Raw genomic sequence first — 27,358 nt, 5'->3', positions numbered from 1 at the left:
GACATCAGTCCCTTTCTTCTTCTTCCCCTGCAGGAAATGCGGTGAGGTTGAACCCAACCACCACAAGCAGCCCCAGGCTGGTCCCGCTGAGCCCTGGGGCCCTGCCCACAGCCCCCACCCCGTGGTTCCTCCTTGCAGCCGGGGCTGCCTGCGGGTGCACGACCTGGGGTGTGAACGCCTCGCCGCGCTCTCTGCCTCCATGTGACTGCAGTTTCCGTTTGCTCCTTCCGCAAAGCCCATCTTAGCGCTCAGCAGAAAGCGGGTGGGAGAACACCTCGGTGGTTCGCATCCGGCCCGGCCCCACGGAACCCCCCCAGCGCAGTGGAGGGGCTGCGGGCCGCAGGATGAGCTGCTGCAGGCCCCGTGCGCTGCCACGGGTGGTGAGTACCTGACCCCCAAAAACGTGGGAGGATGGAGAGGGGAGGCCAAAGCCGGGCAGCAACAAGGCAGTGGTGGGGGAAAAGAAAAGGGGTTCGGGTGCTGCTGCCACACTGGAGCCAAAACCCTTGGGTTTTTGGGGAGCGGAGCTACAGTGGGGACACCACAAGGACCTGGCATGGGGGTTGAAGGCTCAGAGGGGTGCTACCTTTCACCTAGAGAAAGGGGTCTTCCTCCAGTCCCCCCCGGATTTGGTATCAGCTTCCTTCTTTTGTCTGTCCCAAGGACAGAGATGACCCAGGAGGTGTCCCCGGCTTACCCCCAGCCGTGAGGCTCTGGCTCCCCAGGCTGCCAAAAATAACCTCCGATCGCTTCTTCAAGCACCCTCAGCTATGAGAAGGCCGAGCCCTCGGTGAGCCCTCGTTGCTCATTTGCCTGAGCTTCAGCTTTCTCCCCAGATGCAAATGCTGGCAGCTCTCGACCTACAAAATAAGCAACGGGGGCCCTTGTGCTGAAAAGCAGCGCTTCCCCAGATAGTGCTGGGGTTGGAGTGTTGGCACTGGGGTGCGCTTGCACTTGGCTGCAAGCTCTGGGAAGGCTGGCTGTGGTTGGGTGATATCTGCCCTGTAGAGCAGTGTTCCGTGTGTGCTGCCCTGTCCCTCGCTTTCTCCTGTCCCATGGGGGTCCCTGTGCTGCGGGTGTTAGCTGGGCAGCTTGTGGTGGCTGAGTGCTGCAGACAGGACTGTGCAGCAGGTGTGCAAGAGTGACCGCTGCTGTCCTGGGTGCCCTCGGGATCCTGCTGAGCTGACTGTGCTGCAGCTCCTGACCTCTCTGTCCCCACAGGAGAGCTGCTGCTGAGATGGAGGCCCTGCTGCCTGTTCTCTCCCTGCTCCTGGTCCTTCTGGCAGTAGGATGGGGAGATGGGGCGGGCGCAGCGTGGGCCATGTCTCCTGGTGGTTGTGAGCACGTAAGTCCTCTCTCTTGCAAATCCTTGCCCTTCTGACCTCTTGATTCTCCCCTACAAGCCCCAGGCACCTCAGCTTCTCCAGGCTTTCCCCTCCCAGCCGCTGGCCTAGTACTGGAGCTAAGGTTTGGAGTGGGACAATGAGGTTTTATCTGAGGAATCGCCTCCATCTCACTTTTATCCCCAGGCATTTCATCTCCCCCATCTCATGCCTCACAGTGAGGTGTTGCATGTCCCCTTCTTGCTGTAGGTGCAGAGCACTGCAGACTGCAAAAGGAAATGGTTGAGCTCTGTCCCTGGAAATCTGCAAGGTGACATTGAAGAGCTGTTGCTGGATGACAACACTATCCGGGTCCTGGGCCGTGCCTCTCTGCTCTCGTACCATCAGCTGAAGCATCTCAGCCTGACCAAAAACCGGATGGAGCTCCTTGAGCCTGGTGCCTTCCTGGGTAGCCGGGGCCTCCACGCACTATCCTTGGCAGACAATCTCCTCTTCACCAACTACTCACTGACAGCAGCTGCTCTTTCTGTTTTGCCAGCCTTGAGGGTGCTCGATCTATCTGGAAACCAGCTCAATGAGGACATGGCATCTGTTTTGCTCAGCAACCTGTCTTCCTTGGAGTCCTTGTCCATGGCTAGGAATGTCATCATGAGACTGGACTCTTCCGTCTTCACCAACCTGACGCAGCTCTTGGAGCTAAACCTGGAGAGGAACTACATCTTTGAGATTGACCAAGCTTTTGAAGGACTGCAGAGGTTGCAGAGGCTCAACATAGCTTACAACTACATGACGTGCATTGTGGACTTCAACCTGACCAAGCTCCGGGTGCTCAATGTCAGCTACAATATCATCGAGTGGTTTCTGGCCCTGGAAAGCGATGACCTCTTTGAGCTGGAGGTGCTGGACCTGTCCCACAACCAGCTCCTTTTTTTCCCTGTGCTGCCCCGGCAGAGCAAGCTGCACTCTTTGCTGCTGAAGGACAACAAGATGAGCTTTTACCAGCTTCTGCCCAACGGCACGTCCCTGGAGAACGTCACCGTGCAGTTCCTGCTCATCGATGGCAACTCCACCAACATCACGACGGTCAGGCTGTGGGACGAGGTCTGCTACAGCAACCTCTCCTCCCTGCGCCTCCTGGACATGAGCCAGAACCAGTTCTGGTACCTACCGAAGGGTTTCCTGGCCAAGATGCCCGCTCTGACCCACCTGAAGCTCAACCAGAACTGCCTGGAGACCTTCCAGCTGTCGGAGCGGGATCCCTTGGCCATGCTGACGGACCTGGACCTCAGCCAGAACCTGCTGATGGAGCTGTGGGAGGATGTGGGCGCCGGGCCCGCCCTGCCCAGCCTGCAGCTCTTCAACCTCAGCACCAACATGCTGCAGGCGCTTCCTGCAGGCATCTTCACTCACACAAAGCAGATCACTACAGTTGACCTCAGCTACAACCGCCTCGACCTGTGTCCCCAGCTGGCTGTTTTGGGCAGGAGCGCACCCTGTGTGGACATCAGGGGCCTTGCCACCCTGACCCGCCTCTCCTTGGCCGGCTGTGGTCTGCGGGACCTGGGCGGCCACCCCTTCCGAGGGACAGCCCTGACCCATCTGGACCTCTCCGACAACCGGGAGGCTCTGTCAGGGGACCTGGGGTGGCTGCGGGACGTGGCTGTGACGCTGCAGGTGCTGTCCCTCCGCAACACCAACCTCTCCTCCGCCTCGGTGGACTTCTCAGCCTTCCAGAGCCTGGCGGGCCTGGACCTGTCGGGGAACGCCCTGACCACCCTCCCCGCCTCGCTGGGCGCACTGAAGCTGCGCAGCCTCGACCTGCGGGACAACAGCCTGACGGCTCTGCCTGCGGACGTGGCGTGGAGGCCGCTGGGGAGGAGCCTACAGGAGCTCTACCTCAGCCGTAACCCCTACAACTGCTGCACGCTGGGCTGGTGGGAGGCCCTGCAGCGCGGGGAGCGGCTGCGCGTCCCCGACAGGCACGAGGTGACCTGCAACTACGACTCGCAGCGGCTGAGCGCTTTGGTGCTGCCCGAGCCCGTCCTGCGGGACTGCCGCTGGCGGACGGCTGACACGGCCCTGCTCTACCTGGTGCTTGCCCTGCCCACCTGCCTGACGCTGCTGGTGGCTTTCACTGTGGTCTTCCTCACGCTGAAGCCAAAGCTGTTGAAAATGGTGAAGAGGCGGTGCGGGGTGTCCAGCCCGTACTGATGGCTGAGGAGGAGGAAGGGCCCTCTTGGGAGTGAAGGTGAGCGAGCAGGTGGGGGATTGAGAACCTGCATCCATCTGGTGGCCCAGAAGTGGCGTTTTGGGCTGCCTGGGTGCTTGCTTTTATTTATTCACACCGCTATGGTCACCCTCCATATGTGACCACGGGGACGTGCCCAGAGGCCAACACGAAACCGGCGCCTGTGCAGGTGAACTTCCATGGTGAATGTTTCATGTCTGCGTGTTTTGGAGGGCGAGGGTTGCAATTCACGTGTGAAAAGGTAAAACAGGGAAGAGTGGCAGATCTGTCTCGCTGGATCTGTCAGTGAAGCTTCAGCCTTAGGGTAAACCACTAAGAGGAGAAGGACTGGGACAGTGACCGTTCCCCCAGCTGCACGGTCCCCGTCCCACGCTGCACTGGTGGTGGCACCACTGCTGGCAGTGCCTGCTGTGCCAGTGAGACCTCAGACCTCAGTGACGTACAATACTGGCCAAAAGACACAAGAATAAATTATATTTCTGGTAATGTCGTTTCATCTGTTTCTCTCTCCTGGTTGCTGCATGCTCTGCGGTCAATGGGGCAAGCTCTGAGCGTGGAGCTGCAGGAGGGGATGCTGCAGGAGCAGAGCCAGGCATAGCACTGGAAAGATTTGGAGAAGGCCGTCACATCCACCCTTGCACATGGCCATTTTTTGGCCATATTTCAGACCAAGATAGCCCGAAGCAGATCAGGTGCCAGCTGAGGGATCCTTCAGCCTATTTCAGCCACGCTTCTGCTCATAAGCAGCTCAGCCAAGGGACGGTGGAGACCTACAGTGACAGCCCCGGGATGTCCTCCAGCAGCTCCCACTGGTTCCAGGCACTATAGCCACATTTTGGTGTCTCTGCCAGCTCTGGCCTTGGTATGTGAGGCAGATGTGCACTGTCCTCACCTGTATTCTTGCAGGGAGGTGAGGCTGTCGTGGTCTGGATAGTGAGCAAGCAGGTCATAAAATCTGTGGGATGAGCAGGCATGGAGGGTAGCTGGGATTTGGCAATACTCACACAAAAAGCCACTGCAGAAATCTGGCTTTAAGAAATCAGCATCCTCAGGCAGCGGGAGATGCCTGCATTGCTCAAGATGCAAAACACGGAGGGTTAAGAACATGGGCTGTGCAGCCTTAATAAATGAGTATGCTGGAGGAAGTGTGCGCAGCGGGAGGTGATGAAACACAGAGGTTTGATGACAAGCAAACTTACAACCCATTTCACAAAAAAAGCAGGGTGGAATGTCCCTCAGCATGCTTCCGAGCCAGACTCAGCACGTGCTCCTTGTACCACTGCAGGTATTTTTGCTGGCCCCTCACACCCCTGTATTGGCAAGGCTGAGGTGTTGGGCTGTTCTGCTGCTCAGGGAGCTTTTTTTTTTTCTTAGGGAAAGTTGTTTCTCCAGGGGGAGGCATCTCTGGAACACTGAGACATAATATGTAAGTCTGTTGGAGAGCAAAAGCAAGTGGCACTCTGCATCCTTCCCCCAGGATGCAATAAATCACCCACAGAGCCCACCTCGCCTGCAGAGGAAGGAGATGCCTGCATCCCCCCACTCCATGGCAGGCCGCCCTCCTGGGGCCCTGTGCCCTCAAAACACACTCAGATCTGACAGCCTCAGCTGCTGAATGAAGCTTGGGCTTTTTCTTGCTGCCAGACCTTTACATTCAGCCTGAGGGAAGCTGGGCCTCTTTCTCCTGTTACACCATCATCAACAAAAAAGTCACTTTGCAGGCCGCAATCACTGGCTTGAGGCTTTGCTCACATAAGGTGTATCATGAGGGGCCTCCCTGGCACCGCCTGGAGTGAGCTGGGAACTGCAGTCTGATGAGGCAGCAGAGGCAAAGCCTTTGTTTCACCCTAAAACCACTCCTAGGCTTTGTGACTTTCTACTGTACTATCTATACATACATATATATATATTTCAAATAATGTAAGCATGTTTTCCCAGAGCTGAACACCATCCCTGGCAGTGCAAGGAAGGAAAATGTTGCCTTTCATCACTTGGAATTCACTGCACCTCCAAAGTACGTTCAAGACTAACTTGTTTTTCAAATATTCAGGTTTTTTTTAATGAAGGATTTCATCTGTGCAACCTGAAACTGCAAACGTGACCTCTACTGAGGGAACGTGAGAGTAATATTCTCATTGAAATACTGATTTATCCGAATGTATATTTAACATTCCAACAAATAGTAACAAATGCCATATGCATATAATAAAATGCAATATTGCTTCCAAGATATAAATATTTAACATTTCATTTTTAGACAAAGCTGAAATCACAGGAAAATGTGTTGGTGAGGTTTTCAGCCAGAGCTGACTGAGATGTAAACAAATGAAAGATAAATTATTTAGAAGTATTTGGGGCACTCCTGCATAGGAAAAGAGTGAAAACAGCCACGAAGTTCAGCTGTCTCGTTTCAGCTTTCTCAGTTCAACTTCTCAAAACGTACATAAACCTGAAACTGCTGTAATATCTTAGGGCTCAGATTCTCTGTGGCCAATGTAAAGTGTGTCAACCACACAGACAGAAGATGCTGCAGTGGAGGAAGCAGGATGACACTGTTCTCTCCTAGGAATATGAGATCTGTCTCTGCCCATCCAGGTCCTCTTGGTCTGGAATCAGACTTCTTCACTTGACTCCACATCCCAGCCACAGGACTCCAGCTGCTCATCCTGTGGAAATTCTACCTCGATATCGTAGATAAAGTCCGGGTCGTCCTTCTTCTTCCTGTTCTTTTCAAAGAGCTCGTCCATGATGCTCTTCCTTTTGGCTAGCTCCTTGTCATCCAGTTTGTTCATGTCCTCCTCGGGGTCAATGGTCTCTTCCTGCTGAGTCTTTTTCAGGCTCTCAGCCAGACTCTCTCCCCTCAGGTGGCCTCTCAGCAAACTGTGCAGCTTCTTTAGCTGACGCAGTGAGACTCCTTCCAGGTACGCTTTGTGCCGAGGGTTATTCTTCAGCTGCTCAGCAGCGATGCCGCAATCTAAAAACAAAACCACCCTGAAGAATTACAAGGGCAAGTAAACCTTTTTAAGTAGAGATCATCCTCTCCCTAACCCTCACAGGTGAGGCCTCCAGGTTTAGCAGCACTGCTGCTCAGGTTAAGATGCTGCCCTGGGCTCCTCGGAGAGACAGCGTTACCCCAACCCTGCCCACTGCAGGCACCCCACTCGCTGGTGCTGTGACCAGCTGCTCCTTTCCCTGCGTGTGGAGAGGAATTGGGGAATGCTGTAATGGAAACGACGCACCTGAGAACTGGGAGAAATTTCTGACAGGCATGATGCGCCGGCGAGTCTTGTCCTTTTCCTTGTAGATTAGGATCACAGATGGAGGCTGAAAGCGAATGCCACACTTCTTCGCGATGCAACTCATTGCAGTTCTTGCTGCTGGCTGAAGTGTGCTCAGTTCTATCAGAAAAGTCCTCTGAAGAACTGGAAAAAAAGGGAGAGAACACATGAGTGTCTCTTGTCAGCCTTTTGTTGGGATTAGAGTGACCACAACCAGGCTGCAGCTCTCCCAGACCTTGGGGGGACTTGAACACATCCCACATGCTCCCTGAGCTGGGTGTGGGGAGCAGGGTGACATCTTGATGGCTGATTTACACCCTTAGCACCTCTCAGCTTTTGAATCTGGATTCTGTACCACACACAAGTGAAAGTTTTGGTCTACCAGTTATTGCACAGTCAAATGATACCTAGGAGATATTTCATATGACAAGGGAGAAGCCTGCATGCATACCTTATCAAACACCGGAATTCTCTTTTTTAGAACAAAACAGAAGTCTGTTTTTGTGAGCCTTCTTATGGGTTCAGTGGGAAGGAACAGGGAGCTTTTGCCATACCTGAAAGGTAGAGAAGAGGGTGGAGCGGGGAAGAACCATTTGGCCCATTGGATTTGTAGCTGTTTCTATAGGTAGATGGAGAACAGACTGTTATGGATTAGCTCACTGTTAGGTAAGGACTGCAAAACTCTCAGGGCTCTCAGTGTGTTGGTCAGCTGCTAAATGAATCAGGTTAGAAAGCTCACTCTTAAACATCCCTTGTGCCCCGCACCGAAGCATGGTTGGCATTGGCAGCTTTTCTACCCGATCCCATTTGGGAACCCCTCAGTGTCAGCTGTGCTGTGGGCCGTGACCCCGTTAGGGTCAGCTGGAAACGACGGGGATGGAAAGACCCCGGGATGCAGCCCCGCGGCCCAGCCCGGAGCACAGCCCGCACCACGGCGTCACCTCCTTCAGGCTGCAGCGCCCGGCCTGCGCCCTCCTCCCTCCAGGGCAGGCATTAAGGGGAGTTCTCATCTCCGGGTACCTCGGCTGCTGTCAGTCCCTGCGGGAGGAACGAACACACCCGAGGTTCCTCAGGCCGGCGCCGCAGCCCGCCCTCCCTGGGCCCACACCCTCCGGGCAGGGCGGCCTCAGCCGTCGCCGTGGTAACGGAGGGGTCCTCCCGCCAAAGCCCCTCCTCGGGCTGCCCGCTCAAAGTGCCTGCGGGACGCGACACAAAATGGCCGCCCGCAGCCTCCGCGGGAATCAGGCAGCGCTGCGGGCAGCTCCGGCCCTGAGGTGAGGCGGGGCCGCGCGGGGCGGCTCCAAGATGGCGGCCGCGCGGTGGCGGCTGGGGTGGGGTGTGCTGCTCTGTGCTCTCCGTAAGTGCCCGGCGTAGCGCTCGGTCTGCTGCAAGCAGCCGTGCTGTGCTCTCGCTGCCTCTACTCACTCGTTCTGTGCCGTTTCAGACGTGCGGGCCGCCTGCCGCCGCGGGAGCGCCGTCTCGCAGGAGCTGCTGAACGAGGGCTTCCACAGGTGGGGCCGCCGGGCGGGGCTCCGGGCTGCGGCTGAGTGACGGAGCGCTGTGGGTCGGGGGACTGTCCAACCCCAACCCCCGCCCCGGGCTGTCTGCCCCCGCCATAGCAGGCTGCCCAGGGCCCCGTCCGAACCCCCTGGGGCACCCACATGTCTCCGTGCAGTTAGAGAAGTTTACCTTTTTCATGCAGTCATAGAATGGCCTGGGTCGAAAAGGACCACAATGGTCACCTGGTTTCAACCCCCCGCTGTGTGCAGGGTCACCAACCACCATTCCAGGCTGCCCAGAGCCACATCCAGCCTGGGATGTATCGTTTCTCACGTATTTGTGATCTATTGCTTCTTGTTCTGGGTGGGCTGCAGCCGCACTGTGCTTGCTGAGGGCTGAGCAGCTGGCAGAACAGTTTCACTCTTGGGATGGCCTGCGTTCCCCTCGCAGGGCTGTGCTCTCAGTTTGTAGCATGTTACACGTGAGCCATGCTCTGCCCATCTGCACCCATCCCTGAGCATTTGGCAGCGTGACACTGGGAGGTTTTTCTGCTGTCTCTCGACATACAGGTTTCAGCATTGTGCCCCCATGCTTTGCTTTAAGGGAGCTGCTGGTGCAGGCGGAGCTGGGTGGGACGGGGCAGTGGGCAGAAGGATGTGTGGTGGCTGCTAGAACTCATCTGCCGCCGGGAGTCTACGTGGATCCCTATGAGCTGGCATCGCTGCAGCAGCACAACGTAACGAAGGTAAGGAGGCAGGAGCTCAGCCATCTCGGGGCTTCTCACATAAAGGCTGAGCCCGTGTTTTGCTGGCAGCTAAAGAACGCGTTGCTCAGGAGCTGTAATCTGTGTCCTTCCGGGGGCTGCGTGTCCTGAGGTGGTTCATTCCCCGTTCCTGAAAGATGCTGCACGGTGTCACATTCCCAGCTTCTCATTGCAGCTCTCAGCAGCACCTGGTGCAGGGTGTGTTTTGTCATAGGTTGCTGATGTTTCTACATGTAGGAGTGCTCACCAGCAAGTTGCTGCAGCTCTGCTTAGCACTGGATAAGTGACTGTGGTAAAAGGTAACCAGGCTGAAAAGAAGGAAGATTAACCCCCTACAGAAGAGGAGTGTGTGCAGCCTTCCTGCCAAGGTTCTGTATCAAGGTCTTCAAAGGAGCAGAACAGCGGCTTTCCCAGTGACGTGCTGTGAATTTGGAGTGAGGAGCTTCACAGCTTCTGTTTCATCACAGCTTCCCAACTAAGGCTGGAAAGATTTATGCCCAGATCTTGGCTTCAATGCAGACAGCTTGAACTGCGGGTCCTCATTTCTCCCATTTTAAATGAGGACTACCCCGTTTTCCTTCTTCTATGATATGTCTCTTCAGATTATGCACACGTGATAAGAAACAACCCTAAAACTATATACAGGCATTCTCACTGGGGCTCCGTTCTTAGCAGGACACTTTTGTAATGTAAAGCAGTTAATACCAAACGCTGGTTCAAACTTACTTGCAGCATAACTTCGGACTTGGCTTCAGCTCGCTTTATTTCAGATGTTTGTCTTTTAGGTGTATACTCAGTGCAGTTTATTTACAACCAGTTCTGTATTGCTCTTCTGTGTTGATTCCAGTAGCAGCCGTATCTGTATCTTTATTCACTTGCAGGCAGTGCTGATTCCTGATGTTGTTGACGTGGAGGCTCCCGAGTACTCAGCTACAGACCTTACTGTGCTGCTGTACCTGCAGCCCGACCCTCGCTGTTGGCACTGTTTCAGAGCAGCATTGCCTGTGCATGGGCGGTACCACCGGCCAGCAGAAAGCAGTGAGGATGTGTTGGTCGCTCTGAAGAGAGCAGAAGTATTGGTCTGCTGCTGTGACGGTGAGGTTCTGGTTTGTTAAAGGTCAACTACTCAGACCGTGTGTTCTCCCAGTATTTCTCTTGACAGCTGAAACCGTGCAGGGTGTATTTAAAATTATTCACTGTCAGGTATTTGGTCAAATGCTTAATCAAAGTATTCCAAGTGGTTTGCAAGCCTTTCTTCTTGCATTTGAATGGGGCAGAAAGGGGAAAAAGCATGTTTCCTCATGGTTGTAGTTCCCAGATTCTTCTGAAACAAGAACCTGGTGTCCACTGACAATGGGTATTTAATGTGAACAACTGTATCCTCCATTTTTCCCCCCAAATTATACTTTCTTTCATGAAATCCTTCTTGCTAGCTCCTAAGTCAAATGTGCTAGTGAATTTCAGCTTTGTAATCTTCATTTGGGTGTGATTTGAGCAATGATTTTCTGGGATAAACCGAAGGGCAGAAAGTCTGCTTGGTTAGAGAAAAGGAGCGTGAAATCTTTCTATTCTTTTTTTCTGCCATATTTAATACTGACGAATAGGAAAACATTTATTATTGATATAAAAAACACTTATGGTATTGTAGGGAAATTCTTGTATGCGACAACAGGAGGTCAACAGGAAGACATGGAAGAATGACTTCCATAGTTTTGGGGAATCTGGAAGTTGTAACTGCATCATTAGAGTTGAGGGATCTGCAGGTCAATGATGGATTCTTTGTCCTGTTAAAGACAGAGAGCCCGTGGGTGAGATTCATCCTTAGTTATCTACTGTATCTGTCTTCTATCTACTGTATCTGTCTTCCATAGAGCGCCTGTCACCAGAGTGCTGGCAACCTGCTGAAGTGGAAGCTCCCTGTTCAGGGAATAAGGACCACCTCTGTCAGTGGTACAGTGCAACGCACCAACCTGTGAGTTCCTGTTTCTGAAGGAAGTTCTTGCCTCTTGCTTAACAATTGCTGCCTTTCTCTGAGAAGAGCAGCTTCCAGAGCACGGGACCTAACTGGTAAAAGCCTCATTGTGTGACTTCTCATAGAGGCTCCTTTCTTTTCTCACCTGGTTTTAGTGGGTGTCATCCTGTGCTGTTTTGTGCCCCTGGTGGTGGCTGCTCTCCTCACCTTTGCATTTTTTCTTTTGTTTTCCTCCTCCCTTAAATAGTTGAGTTGGAATCTTAGAATTCACAGTGCTGTAATACGCACTACTTGAATTAAGAAAGGCCTCTGCAGTGTAGGGTTTTTTCAGATGAGTAGCAAAGTGGGAGAGCTCTGCTGCAGTCTAATAGGAAAGAAAAAAAAAAAGACATAAAAGACCAAAAGTTGAAGGAATAACTTCTTAAAAAAGGCCACTGCTGTCTGCCATCAGATTGGCTCAGTGTTAAGGTGAACCAAAGTCAGTTAGCTGTTGGCTGCACTGAAAATCTGCCTCTGAAACTGGAACAGTCTGTGGTATTATAGAGACTCAGAAATAAGACTAATCTGTTTCATAACAGATCTGTTGTTTCTGTAATGTGTGTGCCTTCCTATATGTAAGATACCTTCAGAATACATACAACTGTCATCCAAAAGTGTTTTGCAGCTTTCTGCATCACAGAGAAGCCAAATAGTTGTTTATCTTGGAGAAAAGTGGCTTCTCAGTGATCTGCAGAATGCTTATTCAGAGAGCATCTCTGCTGGCAAACTTGGAGGAATTCTTGGAGAAGCCATGGAACATACAAATGGCTACCATTTAAAACGGAGCAGATGCATTTATTGAGCTTTGTACAAAAGCACCTGGCTCTCTGTAAGGGCAATAAGTTGAAGGGTTGTGTCCCATTTCAGCTTTCTCTTGGGATTCAAAACCAAGCCTTAGCAAAGGGCAAGTGAAATAGCAGTCTAGTTACTGATCCCCTGAGTTGCAGTTAAAAAAAAAAACAAACCAACAACAATAAAAGCTGGTTAAATGTGTGTAACCAATTTACTTTTCCTTGTAGGAATATGAAGAATTGATTCTGCGGGTCCCAGTGGGGCTCACACAACATACTTTCTTAGTGTGTGTCGTGACTCTTCTTACCACCGTGCTCTGTTCCAGCCTGATTCTTGCTGCTGTATGCAGATACGGAGACTTCTCTCTGGTGACCTGCTTGGAATAAAGAAGTGCAAAATGACTGAGCTCCATCCAGCAAGACTTTACTGTTATTTACATCTTGGTAATGCATGACGGTGCCTTAATGGGCTGTCATTCTCCTGTACAAAGGCAACAGCAGTCAGGAACAGAACCTGTCCCCTATTCCTTACCCTAGGCCTCAGCCTGAGTTGGCTACAGTGCTTCTCCTTGCAGAGGTGTTTGTATTTCTTGAATTTAAATGAACAGACTTGAGAAGTGGTGTTAAGGGTATGAAAAACATCTCGTCCTTCAAGTTCCTGAATTTGAAGCTTGTTTACAGTGTCCAGATGGGTTATGCATGGATTTGGGAAGAGGCGTTCTTTGCTTACTTGTCACAGTAGAAGGCTTAAAAAACAACCTGTACAATTCTGTAGTAAGTGGGGGGATTTGCTGCTCTTGCTCAAATCCTCCAGTTCAAATAGCTTAGAAAATCTGAAGGAAATTTCACCTAATATCTGAAGCTGAAATAACCCTTGGAAGATGAAAGGTGTTGAAAATATACAAACTAGAAGCAAGTATTTAGTCTTGAATTCAGCCATCAGAGCAGTTGATAAATACAAGGAAATGGAGAGGAAATTACTTAATGGAAAAACTGAGTTGCTCTAGATGAACAGAAGAACTCAGATGCTGCTTTCAATCGTCAGTAGGTGGCGTTGTGACCTTACAGCAGCTCAGGGGCTGTTGATGGAGAAAATTGCATTCCCTGTAGACTCAGTTATGAGCAGGTGATTTTCAGGGTGTGCGTGAGGGGGATTAATGAACGTTCTGGTTTTCCAATTCTGTCTTCCTTTATATGCAGCCAAGACAGAATCAGCCTTTCATTGCTGTCCAGCTGTAGCTTCAAGATCCCCTGGGCATCCTTCCTCTGCTTCTACTGGAATTCAATAGAGAGCTCGTCTTGTGACTTTGCCTGCGACAGGTTGGCAAGTGCTCTGACAGTGGGCTCTTGTTTTCCCCTGGCTGTGCTGAATGTCCATGGCTTCGCCAGTACTTCACTACCTCAGAGTCCTCATGCTCTGCATCTGTGTGGGGGAAGGGAGGAATTAAAGAGAGCAATTGCAGAGAGCTCTTTAACCGTATCAGTGCCACAGGGCTGAGAAGAGACACCGTGGATAGGTACTGTAACACTTGTCTCTCTGTGGCGTTTGTGACTCCCAGGGCTGAGTTTGTCCCTGTGCATTCTGTCCTGTGCTGTTCTGTGTAGCAGTCTGACTGGTGGAGTGGCAGTGCTTCCAAACTGCTGCTCGGCTCAGCTGGAAGCTTTGTCTCCTGGTGTCTTTAATGTCAGATAATACCAGCTGAAAAGCACAGGCTAGCTAAAGCTGCCTGACATCAGAGCCCAGTGAAAGGAACCTCATTTCACTGGGACAGCTGAAAATATTGCAAGTGGTAAAACAAGGTGGTTTGTCTGGAGGTGTGTGTGTGTGTGACTGTGAGGACAGCCTGCATCGGTGCTCAGGTGCTCTGTGAGAAGTTGGCGAGGGCTCAGCACTGTCAGTGCTGAACACAGCGACCTCAGAGCAGGTTGAAGTGCAGCTGCTGGAAGGGGTGGGGGTCTTCACTCCCCATTTTGTGTGGCACCAGGAGCTGCAGGCCTTAGGCAGGCACGGTGCTTGGCAGGTGTGCCCTGGTGTTGTGTGCCAGATGGATCTGAACGTCAGTGCCAGTCCTGCAGGGACCGCTGCCAGGTGCAGAGGAGCTGTGAGGCGGTGCTGTCCCGTGTGGGAGCGTCCTGTGGAGGCAGAAGCGGGGTGATGGCGGTGATAGCTTGAGCTCTTGGCGAGAGAACATGGATAAAAGTCGGGTACAACCTCGTTAATAGGTCTAAGGACAGAATTAAGGGGATTACAGCGATGAAAGGGGAGCGTTGGAGGCTGTGTTGGGAGCTTAAAAACTTTCTGAGTCACAGATTAACGTCACAACGAAGTACTATCTTGTGAAAAGATGTGCCTGGGGAGAGAAAGGGAGAGGGCTGAGCGTGCTGAGGGCGGGCTGGAGTAGGAGCCGGAGCCGGGTGGGTTTGTGGCAGCGAGTGGGGTACGATCGCGCTATGGGGAAGGGAAGCGGAGCTGAGGGGAGCGCGCTCTTTCCAAACCCGCTTTCCCGCCCGGCGCGGCGCGGCGCACTGCGTTTCCCGTCGGCCCCCGCGCTGCTGAGGGCTGCCGGGTGCCGTAGTCCCGGCGGCGGCGCCCCGCCCTCGCGGGCTGTGGCCACGCGCGGCGGTTCCGCTTCCCCCTCCGGCTCCTGCCGCCGCCGCCTCGGTGGGTGCCGCCGCCGCCATTGCAGAGGCGCCGTGTGGCGGCCGCGCCCCGCTGCCCGCTCGCCCGTCCCGGAGGCGGCCGGCGCCGCCCCAGCCCCGGTGAGTGCGCGGCCGGGGCCCGCTCCCACCTGCCGCCCGCGCCGCCCTTTGTGGGCCCTCCCGGCCGGGCCTGCGGCGGGGCGGCGGCCGGGCGGCGCCTCGCGGGGCGGCCCCGCGGGCACGACGCTGCGGGGAGGGCCGGGGGGAGCGGGACCGCGGCGGGAGGGCCGGGCGCCGCCTCAGGGCCGGGCGGGGGCACGGCGGGCGGGCGGCCGCGACGCGGAGGGCGGCGTGGGGCGGGGGGAGCGGCGGGCCGGCCGTGCGGAAAGCCTGCGGGATGCGGCGTGAGCCCGGAGCCGTGCGGCCCTCCAAAACGGGAAGTGCTCCGATGTGCGCTTCCTTTATGGAGGGGATGGAGGTGGCCCAGCGCTGCGGGGTGAGGGCTCCGCGTATGGGCTGGCCGTGTCCGTATTCCAGTCTGGTAGGCTGAAAGAGGCACGAGAGCTAAAAACGTGAAGCCTTTGTGAGCTTTCAAGTGGAACGATAGGAGCACTTGAAGAAAAAACTCAGTGAGCGACGTTTTAGAGGAAGGAAGAGCTTTCATGTGGAGCTCGGTGGTTGGGTGCTGCAGTGCTTGAAGCCAGGACCCAAGAAATGCTGGGTTAACAGTCACATCCTCTGTGTGGTACTGGGGCGTGCAGGCGTGGTGATGAAAAACGTTGGGTTACAAAATGGACAAGAACACAAATGTCCAGCAGCCTCGGCCTGTGGGCTTTGAATTCCTCATAGCATGGTGAGACGGGGGCAGGAGGCACACACAGCTCCGGGCTGCTCTGCTGGGATGGGGTCAGGCTCAGTGCTAACCCAGTGCTCAGCCAGCGTGGGGGTTTGCTGCACAGACACCTGCTGGTGTGTCCTCCGGGATGGTGCCGCAGTGCGTGGGTGAATGCTTTGACCATGTATGGCAGGTCTCATCTTGGGCTTCTTTTAAAATGTGGCCCTTTAAAAACTCCGGCGTGCTGATTTTGTTTAAGCCTTTCAGTTAGGTTTAAAAGAGAAAAATGTTCAAGTCCCTTTGGTTTCTAAACGATGCTTGGAGAAGTGTTAAGTGTATCTGCTTCTGATTCTGTCTTTATGCTGATAGGAGAGCTGCAGGGATCGGGAAGAAGGTCAAAGCAGAGTACTTCTGCTTTAGTGTTCCTGTATCAGTCTTGTACATTTCACCTCTTATCTGTTTTCTGCATTAGGAGGTTTCTGAGGCACTGAGAGCTCCCTGAGACTTCTGTGCCAGCGTTTCCTGTAGCAGTCCCCTTTACTGACATGCCTGTGCATAGCCACAACAAAGCAAAAGTTACTTGTTTTGAAAACACGGTACTCGGGGAGATGCTGCTCTAACTCGCTGGGCCTGGTGGTAAACATGAGCAGCAATCAGGCTCTGGGGCCAGCAAGTGGTATACAGGAGGGAAGCTCTAAAGGTGAGTTGACTTACCAAGGTATTAGGGGGAGAAGGTGGTGATGGGGAGAGCAGGAGGAGGGAGAGGTGTGTTGCTGCCAGGCAGTGTGTGTTCGGCCCTGCTGCCTTGCTTCAGCTGCCAGCCCTTTGAGAAGCTGCATGTTCAAATGCCTCAAGTGCCTGTGTGTAGACCAGTGTAAGTCAGCTTCTGCAGGTGATGTTTTGTAAATAAATAAAGCAAAATGAATTCTGCAGCTTGATCATAGCAATGGGGTAAGTCAGTTCTTTATAACCGAGGTGGTTCCATGAGAATGATGGACCTAGAACAGATTTTCACAGGTCAGACAGGCTCCTTTCTCTATTAATGTTTCTGTAGGTGTCAAGTATTATTATTTGTTTCTGGAGCGGCAGTGGGTTGATTGCAGAGACTCACAGCTAATGCACCCTAATGAATAATTTTGCTGCTGGCAGTTGGGAAAAGATGCAGGTGAGTTGCCAATAGAAGCTGGTGGGAAAGCTTTCCCTTCTCTTTCTAGAAACTGAGTTACAGGGACCAGCTCTTTACCAAAGCAGAGGCACTGCCTTGGAGTCCAGGGGAGATTCAGAAAGATTCAGGAAGATTGGACCTGTTCAACTTCTAGTTCTTCAAGGGAGTACGTCCTTCCTCAGTCTAAATTAAGTTTGGCCCAAAGCTTCAAGAGTTTTGTAACTCCACAGTATCATCTTGGAATGACTTCTGTGCTTGCTGTAGTAATGGAACATACATTTGCAGTTAGGTTTTACGTTACAGATGCAGGTTGTGTACTGCTCCTTGCTCTGCAAAGCAGCACTGTTACCAAGGGCTGATGAGCTGAGCACCTGCACACCAGGCTACAGGGCTACAGGGCTGGGTCTCAGAAAGGATAAAGTCCTCTTCATGCAGCTCCTGGCGCAGGGCTGGATTGATTCTGCATCCCAGCAAGGTCAGCCTGGGGGGAGGCAGCTTCTCCTGTGAGGAAGCATGGTTTCATGTCAGTTCATGCTATGGTCTAATAGGTGCTAATAGGGAACATAGGTGCTTTATTTCTTGTATTGTGATTGAGTAGCAGACAGGAACATTGCTTTTGATGTTTGGATGAATTTGGGGTGATTGGAGTCAGTATCTGTGAACTAACCAAAGGAATTCCTTACGTGTTTGAGGCACTGATGATGTGGGACAGCAGAATGCTGCAGAAACTGGTGATGGTTTTTTGGTTGGGCAAGACAAATGGATCTTGAAACTCTCAAAGAATCAGCCTTGTGTTCTTGAATTTTAAAGTGCTTCAGAATATTTCTGCTTCAGCTTCTGATGATGTACTGCTGCTTAGAACGTGTTTTTGATAAACATACCTTACCAGGGGCATGTAATGTTACTCCTAGTAAGCATGGAGAGCTTTATGTAATAGATAAGGTCGCTGCTTCCCAGAACATGCAAGGGCAGCATTGGTGTTGGTGTGGTGACTGAGGATGGCAAGTAGAGAGCAGGCTCTGAGATAGCAGTTGTGTTTGGTTGTTAAGTTTATTCACGAGCATCAGTAGATGTTAAGCTTTGAAAGAAGGCATCTCTCCTGCAGCTGTGGGGATTGGGTGAAGATGGTGTGTTCCCTTGGCAGGTTTCTGGAAGCTCAGATGTCAGAAAGTTCAGTTATTGTTCAGTCTACAATCATTAGGATTCATCTGCTGGAATGCACTGTAGCCGGCCGGTATAGAGACTGCTAGCCCAGTCTTCATGGCAAAGCAGCGTGCGTGAATTTGGTAATGAAATGCTAAATGTTGTCCTGGGAGATACGTGGCAATCAGTTGCCAACACCTGTGTTATATTTGAATCTGTTCTCTGGGTCTGTGCCAATTAGCAAAAAATATGTTACCTATCTTTAACATAGCTGGATTGAATTCTTCCTAGTACTGTAGTTTAATTTCAAGAAAAAGCAGCTTCAGGAAGCAGCCAATGTGTCAGAGTGAGCTTTGCAAGCAGTATGCTGCGTTAGAGAAGGGATTCAGCATAGTGTGAACCAGCATCAGGACAGCTGGCAGGTGGATTAAGGGCTGCGGATACACTGGCAAGTCTTTCCAATTCAGCTTCAACCTTTTTTCCCTGCTGCTTGTTTTGGTGCTGGTGCCGGCTATTTGTTTGACTCATCGTGTGCTCCCAGGAGTTTACAACTGTCAGCATACAAAGACTTTCCATAGTTTCTTTCCTGAGTAAAGCTACAGCTTTGCCTGGTACTGTGAGGTTTGTTTTGGAAATAAATGTAATACTTTCTACTCTTAAGTTATTCTCACTGTTCATTTACAATCTTTGCAGAAGTGCTTTTATCAGCGGGGTTATCTTCCAAACAAGAGAGAGAAAAGACTGTTTCTGGCAGATGCTTTATAAGGGAACTTACTGTTTAAGCTCCTGCCTCCTGGAAAGGTCTCTGATAAAGTAAGAGCCTGGATGAATGATAATGAGAATATCTTTCCCCTAAGCCCATCTCCTGCAAAATGCCATCCTCTCTTCTGAGGGTTTGGGTCCCACTTATGCTGAGGTCAGACTGAAGTTGGCCATGCAGCTCCTTCTGGCAGTGGTTTGCTGGAAGAGGCTGAGCTGAAAGCGTTCTATCTGTTATCTGCTTGCTTAAAAGAAAACACAATAAAACAAATTAATTAACTCATTTTTTTTGGTCCCTATTTTAAAAATAGGGAAGAAACAAAGAGGTTTTCGACTTTTCTTTCTGTTTTTAATCTTGTTTTTAATCTTGGTCAGGAATTACAAAGACAACAGGTTAAGAATTGCAGCCCTTGTAGTCAGGGTTCAGGATACCAGAAGGGTGGAAAAACAATTTCTGGCCCAACCTCAGGTGCTGCTGAAAAGGGCCTCTGGAATTTTGGCAGTGATGGTGAGGATCTACCTGTACTGATGGCCCAGAGCTGCCCGATGTCTGCAATACCAGCCTGCAGCCTCCACTTCTCACTGAGGATGCTGGAGGAGAAGAGCAGGCACCATCAGTCCATAAGAAATCCCAGCTATGTGTCTGTAAGCTGTTAAGCTGATTCACACACAAACACTGCAGTACGCTCCCAAGGCAGCTTTCCCACCACGGTACTGCTATGCAGTGAGTGTGCAGAGATGCTGCTTAGCTCAGCCACAGTGGCACAGAAGAGGTTTGTTTCTTCTTTTAGTTCTGCAGCTCACATGGTTTTGGAATAGAGAACATAGCAGTAGGGTTAGCTGTCAGACTGGGCAGCCTCGTAACCTTTGCATCTGAATTCAACCTTATTCCAAACCTGACTTCCTAAATGATTCAGGATGGCTTTTGCAGCGTTTGTTGCTTTTGAGCTCACGCTGATTGCGGTTGATGAAATACCGATGTTTTATTCTGGTGTTTGGGATTTTTACTAGGCCATTCACTCCACGTGCTGTGACTGATTTAGGTGAGGAATGTGCAAATGTAACGGTGATTTCATACCTAGGTCAGTATGGCAAGCAGCTGTTGGGGTTGGAAGGAGGAAGGAGAGGGCCTTGCTTTCTGCTTGCCCCAGAAGAGTTGTTCCTCCTCACTCCTACAGGCTGCTGCTGTCACTTCCCTCACTGTGCGGTCATTGCATCAGGGAACTAAATCTCTGAAAAAGGAATTGCTGATTTTAGACGTAGCTTGGAAAAGTGGCTCCTTGATCTGACACAAACAGCCCAGTTCATAAGGGTTGAAAAGGTGTGTGTTGAGCTTTTGGTTCCTTTCAGCTGCTTTCATGGGTGGTTCTGAGCTTTTGGGGATGTTACATCAGCCACCTGATGAAACTTAAGTGAACAGACCATAGGGCTCTTTATGAAACATCACTGTTCTTTTTTTCTATGACCATAGAAAATAAGTTTCTAATGTCTGTTAAACGTTTGGTTGCTTGGGAAAAGGCCTTTTTCAGCATGTGAATTGTTAGCTGCCACCATTACGGGAATGAACTCAGTGAGTGCTTGGTTTTTAGAGTTGGAACATTAGCACCGAGTGTGAAATACACTGAGTAAAATCCTTCTGCTCATCCCCTTGCTTTTTTTCCATTCAAGAGTGCAAGTTAAGCTCGGGATATTCAAAGATACTTCACAACAAGAGCAGTTAATCCAGTGCTAATGTGCTGAGGCTCTTTGACACTGATGCCCAGGCTGAGCACCGAGAAGCAGAAGTAATTCCTTAGGCTCAGGAGTCCAGGATTTTATGTAAGTAGTGTAAAAGTGCTCTGTTTTGTTTTCTCCTTTATTAAGAGGATCAGAGCTGAGATTTTTAGATCCAGGCCAGTTTGTGCAGGTAGCTGGTGGGAATGGAAGGCCGGCATTCCAACCAGTTCGGTGCAGTTTGCTTTCTTCACATGCCTTGCAGTTGGGGTTCTTTAATTTTCTTATTTAATAATCAATCCACTGTAAAATGCATTTGTGAAGAGCAGCTCTCCTTCTCCTTGGCGTGCTGTACGCATGCTGGAAAGCATTGAGTTCTTTTTGCAGCACAAGGAAACGTCCCGGTGCTTGGTGGAACTTGGGTGAGTGCTGCTCATGTGGAAGCAGTTAAGACATCTGGTAAAGCTGTATGATAGCACTTCCACAGCAGTGTTATTGGAGCTTGGAGCAGCCAGTGTAATAATGCTTTAGTGTCTGTAAGGGGGGAAACAAAAAGAGGGCAATAAACTCCTAAGAATGGCGCTAAGTAAAAATCCCCAAAGTAAATGATATTTTCTTTATGAATTTGCTTTAATCTCCTGTAGAGATGCTTCCCTGATGCTCCCTCCATCCCCTGTGATGTAGGGCTCCATTCGTGTTGAGGATTGAGGTCATGCTGTAACACAAGTCTCCGGTCCTTGCACTGACAGCACAGCACAAGAGATGTCCTTCTGTTCTTTGATAGATGGTCACGCTGTTTCCCTTGCAGTGGCATTAGAGTCCTTCACATAGGTGCGATGGCACCTTCCTATTGAAGCAAATGTCTTTAATCTCTTCAGTTGGGATGGGATGTGTGTATGGAAGGGTGCATCCCTTTCATGAATGAATTTTGTGTAACAGCAGAAGTTGATATCAGGACTGCATTCAGTCCCATTATCACAGACATCTCCAGCTGCTTTAGAACTGCACAACTGTTGCTGGAGTCAGGATGAGGAGGCAAAATGGGAGTTGAGACCTTTCTCCTTTTCATCCATAAGCCCCATAGCTTCTGAAAAAGACTGAAAATTCTGAACATTGGGAAGCCTGAATCTGTAAACATTTCAGCAAAACCTTATCATTCTACTCATAAGAACTTAATTCCTTCTTTGTTGAGCAGGTATGTAATGGTAGAACTGGTAACACTTACTCTAATTTTAAACTTATCCAAGCTCTGTTATATATATATATATTAAATTTAATACTATTTAGCCTAACGGTGGTTTTCATTGTTCCATTGTTCACCTGCCTTTGGCTGTGTTCTTTTCAAGCCTCTTTTCAAATGGACTGCTTCCAAGAGAGAAATACAGATCCTTTCATTCTTGAATGCGTGAGGATTTGATATAAAACATTTTTTTGGTGTAGATTTGCTCCCCTCCCTCTGGTTCAGAATAAAAAAGCAAGAATCTCCCAACCCTGATGAGTTTGAGCCTTAGAGCTTAGCTGACACCTGGAACGTTCATGGTGCTGCATACCCTAAGAGAGCACTTGGAATGCTGAGTTGGATAGGATGACGTTTACACTTGCTTAATGCCTTAGGTAAGTTGGTAGGCAGCTTGGTGCCGAGGTGCCCGAGGTGACCTGTCACCAGCAGCGCACACCTCACACGTGTTGTTTATGCTCTCTCCTTTTGATTTCTTTCCTTATTAAAGCTGCTTTGCCTCTGTTTCTGATATGCTGCTTCTGCATTAAACACTGAGTTCTGTTGTGATCTGCGCAGCGATGCAAGTAATTTTTTGAAGTCTTTTGCAGCTTCCTAAGTTCAGTGTTCTATTTTGTCAACTGTTTAAATATTATTTTAACTTGGCTGCTTCCCTTGGAAACTCTCCTGCTTCACAGCATGCCAGTTATCCTGTTTTGTTTTCTCTTACATGGGACTTTTATCTGTTTGGTTGGTAACTGTGTTCTTCATTTTGTACTTTTGCTTTTAAAAGATGTTTCATTCTGGAGCAGCTGGGTCTGTTTTTGTGGTGCTGGTGCTGCCGTGTCCTATGCAGGCAGCTGTAGATGGTGAGAGGTAGTGTGGCTGGTGTTCCCTCAGAAAAACAGGGCAATTGGTGCTGAAGTCCTTGCATGTTTGTTTCCATGCATGCATACTTGTGTTTTATTATCAGTTGGATTCTGAAACAAAAGATGCATGTATAGTAGTAATAAACACAGAGCGAGGTAGAAAATTCATTAAAAAAGGCAACAACTCATTTCTGGCATCCAGTTTTTTGAATGCAAATTCATAAACATGATATTCTTTCCAGGTTGAAATCCTTGCTGCCTGCAAGACACGTGAGAACACTTGGCCAAATTGCAGGAACTTGCTGCAATAAACCATGCAATGATATGTTGCTTGTGTATGTGCATGACCTCTAAGACTACAGAATAGAAAATGTATGACAGCATGCAGGGCAAAGCAGATGAAGGTCACAAAGTGGATACTGGAGTGGGAGCACAGGACAGTGATGTACAGAGCTGCTGTGCTCAGCTCAGCTTCTTTGGTGTGGTTTTAGCTGTTCTGTTCAACACAGAATTACAGATATGAAGAGCTTGGAAACTCACATTGACTTGAGGTACAACAGCTATGGTTTGTGCTTGTTGTACTCCTCACTGCTGTTTGATGTAGTGGGACGGGGTGAGCTTGTGCCAGTGACTGCAGAATTTCTTCGTGTGCCCCATTGAGGTGCCGTGTGCCTCTGCTGGGAGAGTTTAACACGCTAGGATAACTCTAAACTTTGGAAGTGCAATGAAGTTCTCCCTTAATGTGACAATCTTGGAGCGCTTGTGCCAGCTGTGGGTAGAAGTAGCGTCAACAAGGCTTTGTAGCCGGAGTCTGGGGATGACTTTGCTGATGCCATCCTGCAATGTGGAGCTGCTGTAGTAGAAAAAGACTGGGGCAACCCTTCCTGTTCTGCTTTCTCAGGGATTTTTTTTTTTTGTTTGCTAAATTCACAGCCTCGCTCCTAACTCAAGATCTGCATCAGAGTATTGCTAGCTGTTAGCAGGGAAGCTCATTTGCTGTTATTTCCTGTGAGTGCCCACAGCCAGAAACATGCTGTCTACCTTCCTGTTACCAAAGCAGCTCGGTGAGATGGGCATGGTGCCTCTCTGCTGCTGTGGGCAGCCCTGCCTGGGGCTGAGGCACAGAAACCTTGGCAAGCTGCTGATGGCTGCAGGCTCAGCCATGGCTGTACCGATAGACCCTTGTTGTGGGGTATTCTGGCAGCAGTAAAGTCTAGAAGCTGTGTGGACAGCTTCTTTCCTCACCTACCTAATGCACATGGCAGCCAGCGCCAGCTTTCCCAGCTCGTGGTGAGTGACCTTCCCCCAGCACAGAGACAGGATGCTGCAGGGAGTCCTTCTCCAGTATGAGTTTGGCTGTTGGGAGAAGTCACCGTATCCATCTGTGCTGCAGAGTATGCTCAGAAAATGGGCCATGTCTGCCTAAGGCATCTCTGTTTTATGATTTAAAGCTGTGCTCAGTTGCTTTTTGTATTTACAGTCATTGCATTTGGTGTTTTTGTAGGTGATGCTGTTTCTGGGCAAATGTGTGATCTGTGTTGGTATGAAGAAGTAAGATCCTGGGCTGGGGCTGTTCAGCAGGCTGCTCCATGCAGCTGTAACCGTCTGCGTGTCCCCTGGTGTGCACGGCAGCAGGGAATGGCACTTGGGAAGAGGCAGGATTTCCTGTAGGGCATTCCGTGCCCAACCGGCATCGCTTTATAGCACTGCAAGAAGAGCCGAGGGCTTGGCCGTGGGGCTGGTGAGCTGAACTCAAGTTCCCACTATCTGCTGGCTGTAGCTGCAGTTAAAGCGAGGCTTGGCCAACTGCTGCACAGAAACAAAAGCTCGATTCTTTGTGTGTGCAGGATGCTATTTCTCTCTCTTGTTTTTTTTTTTTTCTCTTTGTCTTTTCCCTCTTTTGTTCTTTTCCCCTTAGCTGCCATTTGACAGCTCCATCAGCATGGTGGGAGAGTGATGTATCCTTAATGGCTGGATGCTTCTTTTCTTTGCCGTGCTGGCACACCCTGCATGTCCACTATTTTGGGGGTTAGAAACCATTTTGCTTTCTACCAGAGTTGCTGCTGATCTCTGTGCCACACCACAGCCTGACTTTTTTGGGAGGTGTCAGTCCAGGTTACAGTAGCTGTGTGTGCTGTTAGAAATAGGAACACAAGCTGAGCTGTACAAATGCCTTGCTCAGGTAACGTACCCTTTATTCAAATAACTTTTGCTCTGGAATGTGCTCCCTGCCTGTAATGCCAAGTTTAATTAAGAGAGGATCTCAGGGATGAGATACAGACTTCATTTTTCACTTCTCATCAACTTTCCCTCCTTGCCTTTTTCCCCATTCTCCTTTGATCTTCAGAAAATCTCAGCTCATGGAAATAAAGGCTCCACAGAGTCTTCAAGGTAGAGAAATATGAGTAAGCACAAGCACCTTGAATCCCAGATTTGCATGCGCTGTGCTTGCTGCAGGCTGTCTTTCTTCAGTTGACTCAGGTTTTCACCTCGGTAGAGCAGGGGTGAGGAATTTCCTTGTTGAGCACTGAATAGGCTTTTCAAACACCTTTGAGCCCGCTCTGTCATTATGCAGCATTGCACAATGGTTCGTTGAAGCCAAACCCTGGCTGTGGGCTGCATGAAACAGAGAAGTGTGGCCCGAGCTCAGCGGGTGGGCGGCAGCTGGGCCTGCAGCAGGGTGCTGGAACCCCTCCCTTTGGGCTCCTGCTCCACATGCCCTCAGGGCCGGCTTTCTGCACTAAGGTGGAAATGGGTACCTGCGGGTCCATCCTGTTCCTGTTGTCTGCTGTCAGCTTGCAGCGATGATGTTGTGGCCTCACCTTGGGAGTCTTCCTGCCATGCTTGGGGAAATGGAAGCAAGAAGTGACTCGTCGGCTGCCTTTGGGGCCTGTCAGGTGCTGCTGTTGCAGTGCTGGAGATGAAGAAGGAAGAGAAGCAGTTTCTGATTTATTTATGACAAAATACACTGCTACGGTTCAGTAGTGCTGCGTTTCTACTGTGAGGAGGAAATGAGAATTCAGGTGGGAGTCAGCTGCTGGTTGTGGCTTACAGAGATGGATCACAAGGCTTACAGATGGCTGCGACACGCAGGAAAGTGAAGTATTGCTAATTGGCTGGAATTTTCTGTGCGCTGATGGACCCTCACTGGGACTCCTGCACATCCTGTCTCTGTTCTGTGCCTCTCTGAATCTTCCCCCACTGATATCTGTTTCAGTCACAGCCCAGAGCTGATAGTTCTGAAACGATCTCCCTCCTCCCAGTTCATAAAGTGAAACTTTGGGAGAAAACATTTGTCCATACCAAGGCTTTTGCTTATCACTGTATCTTCAGCTCGCTACGCATGGCGTGAACTTGGCCTGGGTCAGAAAAGCATAGACTGTTTTGCTTATCTCTATTACTGGGTATCTGGAAGCTGTACTGTCCTGTGCCTGTGCTGAGGGCTGGCTGTGTGTCAGTGGTGTTCTCTGCAGGACAGGTCTGCCCCTGTATGCTTCTGAGAAGTTGGGTCTGCTTTTCATTCTAAAATGATACTCTAGAGCATGTTTAGAGCGGGGCTTTGTGCATCTGCAGAGTTCCATATGGGATAACCAGTTGAATTACCTTGGGTTGTAGCATTCTCTGGCATGGGGTTAGAAGGATGTTCTCTAGAAAGATCTCCCAGACCCTTAGTGACCCTTTCAAACTGTCTCCTTCACTTGGCAGTTATATGGCAGCTGTTTCTCTCTGGGCTGTGTTTTCCCTTCTGTTTTTGGGTGAGTCAGCAAAAATCAAAAGGGAATCAAGCAGTTGGAAGAAGATAAAATGGAAGGAATTGAGCTGGTTATGTTGCAGTGTGGGCGTCATCCCATCTGATCTGCAGGAGGCTGAGGTTCTCCTGTGTTGTTGGTAGGGTGGCAACGTGATGCACTGCCTCTGTTGCGTGCAGCTGTAAGGGAAGTCAGCAGGAAAAGGCTGTTCATAACATTCATGGTTGCCTCTTTGGCAGCTGTAAGCAGCAAACTGCTGCACGTGGCAGTTGATATTGCAGCAATGACTGGCAGTGTGTTTGCACCTTCAGTGCCTTGTCAGGCAGTGACTTTGATTAATGCAGTATGTCCTTGCATAAATCTTAATGAAGAGTTCATGTTGGATGTGCTCAGATTTTATATATATTATATACGCATGTAAGCAGTTCTCTCAATTGTATCATCTGAAAGGGTATCTCGCTTGCTTATGCTTGTAATTTAGAGAGGTTTGTGCTTGGCTGGAATATTTCAGATTAGCCTAGTTTCCTCTTCCCTCCCCATAAAGGAAAGTTAAATAAAAATAACTGTTAGCTTTCATGGGTGTGCGGTTTGGCACAGACCAAATGCTTATTTTATCTGAGGCCTCTGAAGGTGGAAGGAGATGTTTCAACAAGTCCCATGGAGGCTGGCAGAGGCGCAGGGCTGGAGAGCTGCGTGCCGTTAGCACATCTGCATGAAGCGTAGGTGGAAGCCATCACCCTGCTGGCTCTCACCGGCCACTATCAGGGCTGCTCTTGGTCTTGCTTTCGCACAGGTCCTCTTTTGGCAGGCAGAAGATCTGAGGCTGTGTTTGCCAAGTCTGTGAGAAAGTAATTCTTTGCCTGCCACAACTTTTAATACGACTTTTAGAGTTGAGATGGAGAGATAAGGGTTTTCAGTCACCAAAGGTACTCTTACGCTGTTCTAGAAACTCCTTTTTAGGTCAGATTGAATAAACCTGATGCTGTTGGAAAGCAAAACCGTTGAGAAGATGGTCTGAGATTTGCTGGTGCTGTGGATTTTTCTGCAGCACTGAAATCATCTGGGATGGGTGAGCTGCTGAGTGCTGGGGCAGGAAGTGAGCTGCGGCTAAGGTAGCACTGTCTGAATGCACACTTGTCAGAAAGCTGCTTTCAGCTAATCCCTGGGAGGAAGTGAGCTATAATCAGTACTCTCTGAGCTAATCACAGGAAATCTATTGCTCAACAGGAGCCTCACAGAGGGGGTGGTGGGGAGGAAAAAAAGAGGAGTGTTAGAAAAATACCCGTGCAGACATTGCATTCTGCTTTTGTATTCAAAAAATCTGTTTGGCCCGAG

The 27,358-nt window shown here is 50.3% G+C and overlaps 4 protein-coding genes across 20 annotated transcripts in view; 3 read left to right on the top strand and 1 right to left on the bottom strand.

Annotated features, from left to right (window-relative positions):
* The first annotated feature begins 227 nt into the window (after positions 1–227).
* Positions 228–4,077, top strand: NRROS (negative regulator of reactive oxygen species). Of its 2 annotated transcripts, XM_040705821.2 has the most exons (4): positions 228–380; positions 664–790; positions 1,222–1,345; positions 1,593–4,077. In XM_040705821.2, the coding sequence occupies exons 2-4, from the start codon at positions 771–773 to the stop codon at positions 3,552–3,554; spliced, it is 2,106 nt and encodes a 701-aa protein (XP_040561755.1). In that variant the 5' UTR covers positions 228–380; positions 664–770; the 3' UTR covers positions 3,555–4,077. The 2 variants fall into 2 exon arrangements, with proteins under 2 accessions (XP_040561755.1, XP_046754495.1); XM_046898539.1 differs by lacking the exon at positions 664–790.
* A 1,545-nt stretch (positions 4,078–5,622) lies between these two features.
* Positions 5,623–8,414, bottom strand: CEP19 (centrosomal protein 19). 9 transcript variants are annotated; one of them, XM_015276928.4, is made up of 4 exons: positions 8,295–8,414; positions 7,424–7,488; positions 6,831–7,013; positions 5,623–6,565 (listed from the first exon to the last, which is right to left on the bottom strand). In XM_015276928.4, exons 3-4 carry the CDS (start codon positions 6,952–6,954, stop codon positions 6,204–6,206), a joined length of 486 nt encoding a protein of 161 aa, XP_015132414.2. In that variant the 5' UTR covers positions 6,955–7,013; positions 7,424–7,488; positions 8,295–8,414; the 3' UTR covers positions 5,623–6,203.
* PIGX (phosphatidylinositol glycan anchor biosynthesis class X) lies at positions 8,148–12,844 on the top strand. The gene is made up of 6 exons (NM_001389501.2): positions 8,148–8,226; positions 8,314–8,380; positions 8,973–9,114; positions 10,014–10,227; positions 11,004–11,104; positions 12,163–12,844. Exons 1-6 carry the CDS (start codon positions 8,175–8,177, stop codon positions 12,319–12,321), a joined length of 735 nt encoding a protein of 244 aa, NP_001376430.2. The 5' UTR covers positions 8,148–8,174; the 3' UTR covers positions 12,322–12,844.
* A 1,684-nt stretch (positions 12,845–14,528) lies between these two features.
* Positions 14,529–27,358, top strand: part of PAK2 (p21 (RAC1) activated kinase 2) — a 37,247-nt gene continuing 24,417 nt past the window's right edge. For 3 of the 8 annotated variants that reach the window (XM_422671.7, XM_004936995.5, XM_046898544.1), the window contains exon 1: positions 14,529–14,694. The gene's annotated coding sequence lies outside the window, so the exon portion shown is untranslated. Of the gene's footprint in view, positions 14,695–14,927; positions 16,110–20,144; positions 20,295–21,629; positions 21,804–22,516; positions 27,093–27,358 lie in introns of those variants that run through there. The other 5 variants (XM_046898543.1, XM_025153753.3, XM_040705832.2 and 2 more) reach the window with 5 other exon arrangements.

Source organism: Gallus gallus, chromosome 9 (genome assembly GCF_016699485.2).
Source record: "Gallus gallus isolate bGalGal1 chromosome 9, bGalGal1.mat.broiler.GRCg7b, whole genome shotgun sequence".
Lineage (NCBI taxonomy): Eukaryota > Metazoa > Chordata > Aves > Galliformes > Phasianidae > Gallus > Gallus gallus.
This window is presented reverse-complemented; position numbering and strand designations above follow the sequence as displayed.

Excerpts from the sequence above, each read along its gene's own strand:
- NRROS (XM_040705821.2), top strand. The coding sequence starts at position 771 with ATGAGAAGGCCGAGCCCTCG. Across the intron at positions 791-1,221 it reads ATGAGAAGGCCGAGCCCTCG|GAGAGCTGCTGCTGAGATGG; the intron begins GTGAGCCCTCGT and ends CTGTCCCCACAG. Across the intron at positions 1,346-1,592 it reads CTCCTGGTGGTTGTGAGCAC|GTGCAGAGCACTGCAGACTG; the intron begins GTAAGTCCTCTC and ends TTCTTGCTGTAG.
- CEP19 (XM_015276928.4), bottom strand. The coding sequence starts at position 6,954 with ATGAGTTGCATCGCGAAGAAGTGTGGCATTCGCTTTCAGCCTCCATCT. Across the intron at positions 6,566-6,830 it reads AAATTTCTCCCAGTTCTCAG|ATTGCGGCATCGCTGCTGAG; the intron begins GTGCGTCGTTTC and ends TTTTGTTTTTAG.
- PIGX (NM_001389501.2), top strand. The coding sequence starts at position 8,175 with ATGGCGGCCGCGCGGTGGCGGCTGGGGTGGGGTGTGCTGCTCTGTGCT. Across the intron at positions 8,227-8,313 it reads TGTGCTGCTCTGTGCTCTCC|ACGTGCGGGCCGCCTGCCGC; the intron begins GTAAGTGCCCGG and ends GTGCCGTTTCAG. Across the intron at positions 8,381-8,972 it reads CTGAACGAGGGCTTCCACAG|GGAGCTGCTGGTGCAGGCGG; the intron begins GTGGGGCCGCCG and ends CTTTGCTTTAAG.